Genomic DNA, 6983 nt, shown 5'->3' with positions numbered 1-6983 from the left:
CGACTGCCCCCAAGGCCACCAGGAGGGGAGCGAGGAGAGTGTTTTTATGTGGGGCTAGATGACTGTGGTGATGAGGTGCAGGTGATCGTGGTGAGGACTCAGGTGAAGTGGATTGAAGTGATTGTCTGAGGGGGGGAGCCTGAGCGAACCGTGACAACTATCTATATCTATAATATCTATATCCTATAATACTGTTTAATCTGTCCTGCTTTGGATTTGTCACATTAAGTGAAACTACAAAACTATTATCAGCAAAATGTAAAATACATTTTATTACTTAGTGAAATGTGAAAATTGAAGCAAAATGTAAAGTGACTTTCATCTCTAACTGTATATATGTCATAAGCTCATTATATGATTTGTATGTAAAACCTTAGATTAGTAAGAAGTGTTAAACACCCTTGACCTGGCCGTGCTCTGCTCTGCATAAAGGCACCATTGTTCATTCATTAAACTGAGGCTCATTAGAAACAAACAGGCACATTTAAAGATGGATTAGGGAGCCAGGTGTCTCGTATGTGACCTCTATATGTCGACTGAGCTTTTAATCTGAAAGCAGTTAGAAGAATCAATATCAACATCAAATACTTAAACACCTCCTCCGTCTGCTTGGATTAGAGCGACTGTACTGGGCTGAGGGTGGAGGCAGAAAGTTGTGAATTATGAAGGTGGAGCTTTAACAAAGTCAATATCTTCTTTATTTGCAGGACTAGAGCTAATGCATGTGTGTGTTCAGCTAAACAGGAAGGACCCTCTGCAGGTTTTGCTATAAAAGAGGGTGAGCAGAGCCGTCACACAGCAGCACATCTCCTCCTCTTCTACCTGAAGCAACGAGGTGAAGGTGAGTGAAAACGACTACCTGCTCCTATTGCTGCTGATGCTGCTGTGGGTTTCAGCCTGACTTGTGGTCTCTTTCAGTCTGAAGGATCATGGCAGCGATGAAGTGCATCCTGGGTCTCCTGGCCCTGCTGGCAGTCTCAGCCTGGACCGAGGCGGGGGTAAGTGGCACAGCGGGGACCTTCAGTCGGGTCTTCAGTTCTCTGCAGGAACATGTTAAACATGATTTAAACTTTGACTGCAAGTTTACATCAGTCTCCTCAGATGGATTCAGCTCAGTCGTTATGTCCTGTTTCACTTTGTCACTGTCTCTTATTACATGAAACGTATTTATTCATATCAGGTGCTGCACTGCTTTCTACAGGTTATTCTCTTTTAATCTCAGTCCGATTACTTGTACCTTCAATTTTAAATCCTATCCTAAGACAAACTCATCATATATTTACACAGATTTCAAAGTGCTTGAAACTTTTTAAGCCTTGACTTTTGCTTTTTGGTGCAGGTCGTGAGGAGAGCGAGCGACGTGGAGGACAGCGACACTGAGAACGACCTGACCGTCACAGAGCAGCTGGAGCAAGCCAACGGCCTCATCAGTAAGGGACAGTGAACGCACCATACTGGGGGAAACAACACAGACTGTGAAACCGTCTGACATTACAGCTTTTTGGCACATTAGCAGCATCACAGTTATGACACACTGAGTTTTGGCTGTTCCTATTTCAGGTGGATAAACCTGAAGAAAACCTGAAACTATTAAGATTCTCAGACCAGTTGTGGTTTTATAAAGAAAGTCCTTCTTCATTACTCTGTGACAGAGTAAGGCATCATATACTGTATTTCCTGTTGTCCCAGCTTTTTCTTCTTCTCTGTGCAGACCGGAAGCGTAATGGCGTCCAGGTAATCGGTGACATTGCTGTCTCCCCTCTGGCCTCCCAGAGGAACGCCGACCCCTGTGTCCTACGTGGGTGTATGTGGCCTAAAGCCAGTGATGGTCTGGTTTACATCCCCTATGTCATCGCAAACCAGTACTGTGAGTAGCCCCATGCTAATGTTTAACAGCTAACATCAGGCCTGTCAGTACTTTTGATTTAAAACATGGTTTTCCTCTTGTGTTTCCACCTTCAGCGCCTCAGGAGCTGGATCTCATCACTAAAGCCATCAACTCTTTCGCCTCCTACACCTGCATCCGCTTCTTCCCCCGCACCAACCAGAAGGACTTCCTCTACATCCAGTCTCTGGATGGGTGAGACCATAAGTGAGCAGCCAGAAGCATGAACCAGTCTCAGCCTGATGTGGGACTTACCGTGTTATCCCACTTCTCCACAGGTGCTACTCTTACGTGGGTCGCCAGGGTAATGCACAGACAGTGTCTCTGAGCCGTCAGGGCTGCGTTTGGTACGGCACCGTCCAGCACGAGCTGCTCCACGCCCTGGGCTTCAACCACGAGCAGTGCCGCTCCGACAGGGACAAGCACATCCGGGTCCTGCTGAGCAACGTCAAGTCTGGTAGGCTGCAGGGACGAGAAGGCAGAGCAAACAGTTTTCTCACAGCTCACTGATGATGTGTTGTGGCAACCATTTACATTTTATTCCACTTTACATCTATGATGCTTTATTATTAATTTATCTGCACTTTGACCTTATTAAAAATATGAATAATACATATCCAATGTAACACACTGTGAACTGGACATTCTTCATAATGGAAACTTATGCATCTCCCCTGTGACACTGCTCTTTATTTAAGTGAACTTCTTCCACTCCTGCAGGTCAGGAACACAACTTTAGGAAGATCGACACTCTGAACCAGGGGACTCCCTATGACTATGACTCTGTCATGCACTACGGCAGGTCAGTGTTAAATTCTCCATCTAACCTGCAGGCTGGGTCTGTGATGTTCATTTTCTCAGAATGGCTCAGTCATTCCCTAAAACAGCTGGATACATGACTCAAACAGGAGCACGTAGTGTTTACATATGATTTTGACTGTTTAATCTAAAAATTTGATGGTTTTATTGACGTGGTTGTGATTATAGATAGACAGCACTAACCAGTAGAAAGAAAAATATCTCACCATAATTTATCTTTACAGTCCAGTGCTGTGTAGTCTATAAAACATCAGGATTAGAGCAAAAACTCAGCTCAAGGTTACCACTGACTCTGGTCGGCTCTTCCCTCCAGGCTGGCTTTCTCCAAGGACGACAGGAGCCCCACCATGGAGGCCATACCCAACCCCAAAGTCGTCTTCGGCATGGCCAAGCAGATGAGCCAGAACGACATCAACCGCGTCAACCTGCTCTACTGCAGAAAATAATCTCACTGACGTTCCTTTGACATCGGTTCAGCGTCGTGGGACCAGTCATCCAACATGAGCAGATAGTTTCTAGTTCTGTTGAGGAAACATAGTCCCAGTCAGATGTCTTCACGTATCCAATTCACTCTCTGGTGATTTTTCTCTTTCTGAACAAGGAAAGTCTTGATTCAAGTTGATGGAGTTTCCTGTTTGTTCAAAGGTGGTGGGAACCTTTTTTCAAATTTACCCAACTCAATAAATATCAATCCAAATCATAATGTCTGTTGTTGCATTATTTTAAATTCATTGCTCATGATAGGAAACTATGACCGGTGCCCTGTCCAGGGTGGACCCCTGCCTTTCACCCAAAGAGAGCTGGGACAGGCTCCAGCAGGTCCCTGTGACCCTGGTTAGGAATAAGGGGGTCTAGATAATGGATGTAAGGAAATAATATTTCTACACAGTGGAGATGGAACAAACAGCAAAACAGAAAACTCCTTGAGTTGTTAAAGTTATGAAGAGAAGGAAATGAGAACAGGTTTTGTCTGTCAGATCAAACTGTAGTGCACAACATTGGTCTGCAGACAAAAACCAGCAGGAGAAACAGGTCATGTCCAGTCATTCTAAATAATCCACACTGAACCTTTAAAGTCAAGTTGAAATGTGTTTTTAAGGCAATGTCTCCAAACAACAGAGTCATAATTAATAATAATATCGCTCTGAGCCAGTGTCCTTGTTCAGAGGTTGTTTTGTCCACACTCTGGGGACTTCAGGCCTCCTCACTGTCTGATACATGTAAACTATTTTAAAAACATGATTCAAACTGAATGAAGATGCAGTAATTATACATAATACACTGGTCTGTATAATTAAGGGGTACATAATACAACTGCACTGCCATAATGTCTGTATTATGTTTCAGATTTGGGTTAAATTCTCCAAAACTGTATAAACTTAACTTTGTGTTTGTTATCGACAGCTGAAAACCATATTTCAGACTTTGCAGTTGAAAGTAGGTTTTGTGACACTCACCCACTCACTGAGCAGCTGTGGAGTCTGATTATGTCTTTGAGGTCGATCTCAGTTGCTCCCAGAGGAGACACACCTGAAAAGTGCTGATAAAGGAATAACGAGGCTGGAGTATGGATCACAGGACTGTGAGAACCTAAATCCAGACTCCAAGTTAGGCAGGTGCATTGAAGTAACCAACAATATGACCAGGCTGCAGGCTGGTGGAGAGAACGGGCCGACAGCATGAAACAGAACAACGACCTTACACTGGTTTGTCTAATATTCTGACAGGAACCAGGTCTGTGTGCAGAGAGGGGCGGGCAGAACTGGGATGACAGCCAATGGGGACGCATGCAGGGGGGATGAGCTCTGCAACAAGGTAGAGACACAAAGGAAAAGACAAATAAAATGTGCACAGACAGAGAAAGTATTGTGAGAGTGATGATTCATTTATATATATTTTAAATATTCACAGGTTTATGGATTTAGACAATCAATGGAAACATCACTGAGTTCAGTACAAACTCACAGTAAAAGCTTCCAACATCACTGCATTTCATTAGAGCTAATTAAATAATCATGGGAGTTGTAGTTACGTGGTTTGGCCACTAGGGACACTGAGTGAGTCTGAGTCTGAGTCTGAGTCTGAGTCTGAGTGTCACATACCTGAAAGAATAAAGACACTTTCAGTGCAGGAAAATGAAAGAAGCAGGAAAATCAGTTGTGGTGTGTTTATTTGATTCTTCTGTAAAACATGTTGACACATTATTTCTCCACATCCATCATCACATGGAAAATAAACTTAGAAACATTAAAGTATTATACACTCGTTTGTTTCCTCTTTCAGCAGGAGGCCGTAAGGACGGATGGCTCTTTCTACCAGCTCCTGCTGTTCCTTATCTGATGCGCCTGCTTTGACAGGAACCAGCCAGTACTTGTCGTGATTGCATTTCTCTCTGTGCTCAGGGTTGATACGATTCTGCAGAATCACTTTGTACGTCTTGCCCGTCTTCTGGGAGGTGAATGATTTGGCATATCCATTGGCCACAGAGAGGTCTGGGGTAGAATAAACCCCATAGCCATACACTGCTCCTGGGCCCGGCTGTTAAATACAAACATGAATTAGAGTTTAACTAATCAGCACCAACCCAATCATTTACATTTTACACGTCTCACTGGATTAAACTTTTAGAGGAAACACATTTTCTTGTTTCTTGTTGAAAACAATACACTTAACATCAGTGTCCTAATAATTCAAATGAGACTGAACCTCGTAGCGCCTTTTGATGATTCCTTCAGCTCCTCCCTGTGAGGTCCCATGGTAGGACACAGGCCACTCTCCTGCCACAGACTGGGTGCTACGGTTTGTGTTTCCCAACCAGGTGTTTTCACCATATTGATCCAGGACCTGGAATAAATCATAAAAGTCTTAAGAATCATAACATCAAACCTGAGTTATATAATATGACTGGGACTTAGCAAATGTAACTGCAGCATCTGGATGATGAGAAAAGTTCAATTAAAGCTAATTCACCTTGATTGCAAAACGCTGCCACCCACATGGACGTTCATACTTCTCTCCACCTCTGTAAAATGTCTGAGAGTCTGTCACATTGGTGAAATCATAGTGGTATTTGGGGTCGAAGAATTCTTCTTCATCAATGATGTAAATCTTTCCTGTTTTACTACCATCTGTGTCTAGGTCCAGTTTAAAGAGGCACCCAGGCCGCACACCAGTGTTGATACTGTGGAAGATGGTTCCTGACACAGGGCTGTGTGAATAAAAGAACAGATGCAGTTATGTCAAACATATTAGCGGAACTGTGCTCAATTCCTGCTGACCCTCCGCATCCGAGAGCATAATGAATAAAACCAAATACGGTCAGAAAGGTAATAACATGTACTTTTATTATAAGCTACAAACTGAGCTGGAAACATTATGTGATAAATATATTAGTGTTTAAAGGGAAAAGTTATGAGATGATATAAGCACCTTTCTGCTGTGAAACTTTGAGTCTGGGTCAAGGATCAGGGACATAAAAGTCAAACTTTACCATGTTCAGAAATAATATTCAACATACATGTTAAAAATAACATTAGCAGTAAATTACCATGATGCTTCTCCAACCAGGACTGAATGAACAAAGGTCTTGGTGTTCAGCTGCTCTGGTTTAATATAATGAACCCCTCTTGAGGTTCTTTGTTGAACAGACGTTACTGTGGCATTGCAGAGTGCGCTCAGACCTTCTAGTGCAACATCTCTGTCGACCATCTTGATGCCGTTTGTCTCACAGTTCTGCCGTCTTGCTTCTTCCTGTGGGTATGACAGCTGCAGTGGTGCTGGGCGTCTATCCCAGTCTGTGCAGAGCTCTAATGCTGACGTTCAACAGACGGCTGGGATTTAAAGGTGCAGTGTGTGAAATCCAGCAGCCCGTTATATCACAGACTGTGCACCATCTAGAACTGTCCGAGCCTTTACGAGAATTCGTTTTTACTTTCATTTCTGATCAGATAGCCAGACCTTTCACTCACACACACACACATTGCTGGACCTGTGAGGACACAAACTGCAGTGGAGAATTGTGGGGGAAATGTTCTCATCTCTTGTTTACTTTTGCTTATGTGTGTATTTCATATTAGTGATTGACAGAAGGGAGAATCCAGTAAACAACCGATACCAATGTTACGTGATAGTGTACAGGTGGTTTTCTCGCTTTCCTTCTTTTCCTCCTGTTCCTCGCTCTCTCACCCTCACAGGTGTGTAAGTGTGATTGGTCGCAGGTGCCGATCAGAGTCTGTGATCATGGAAGGTCAGCTGATTGGCTCCTGAGGTCCTGATCATA

General features: G+C 43.5%; 2 protein-coding genes across 2 annotated transcripts; one reads left to right on the top strand and one right to left on the bottom strand.

Moving 5' to 3' along the window:
• On the top strand, nucleotides 1-3232 carry LOC113133587 (high choriolytic enzyme 1-like). Its single transcript, XM_026312496.1, has 9 exons — nucleotides 1-102; nucleotides 708-841; nucleotides 919-998; nucleotides 1340-1430; nucleotides 1712-1867; nucleotides 1963-2080; nucleotides 2164-2342; nucleotides 2606-2687; nucleotides 3018-3232. Exons 3-9 carry the CDS (start codon nucleotides 930-932, stop codon nucleotides 3148-3150), a joined length of 828 nt encoding a protein of 275 aa, XP_026168281.1. The 5' UTR covers nucleotides 1-102; nucleotides 708-841; nucleotides 919-929; the 3' UTR covers nucleotides 3151-3232.
• A 1625-nt stretch (nucleotides 3233-4857) lies between these two features.
• Nucleotides 4858-6506, bottom strand: LOC113133586 (uncharacterized). The gene is made up of 4 exons (XM_026312495.2): nucleotides 6252-6506; nucleotides 5675-5912; nucleotides 5411-5548; nucleotides 4858-5242 (listed from the first exon to the last, which is right to left on the bottom strand). The coding sequence occupies exons 1-4, from the start codon at nucleotides 6410-6412 to the stop codon at nucleotides 4952-4954; spliced, it is 828 nt and encodes a 275-aa protein (XP_026168280.1). The 5' UTR covers nucleotides 6413-6506; the 3' UTR covers nucleotides 4858-4951.
• Nucleotides 6507-6983: the final 477 nt, after the last annotated feature.

Source organism: Mastacembelus armatus, chromosome 6, assembly GCF_900324485.2.
Source record: "Mastacembelus armatus chromosome 6, fMasArm1.2, whole genome shotgun sequence".
Lineage (NCBI taxonomy): Eukaryota > Metazoa > Chordata > Actinopteri > Synbranchiformes > Mastacembelidae > Mastacembelus > Mastacembelus armatus.
The sequence above is the reverse complement of the archived record's forward strand: the minus strand, read 5'-3'. Positions and strand labels throughout refer to the sequence as shown.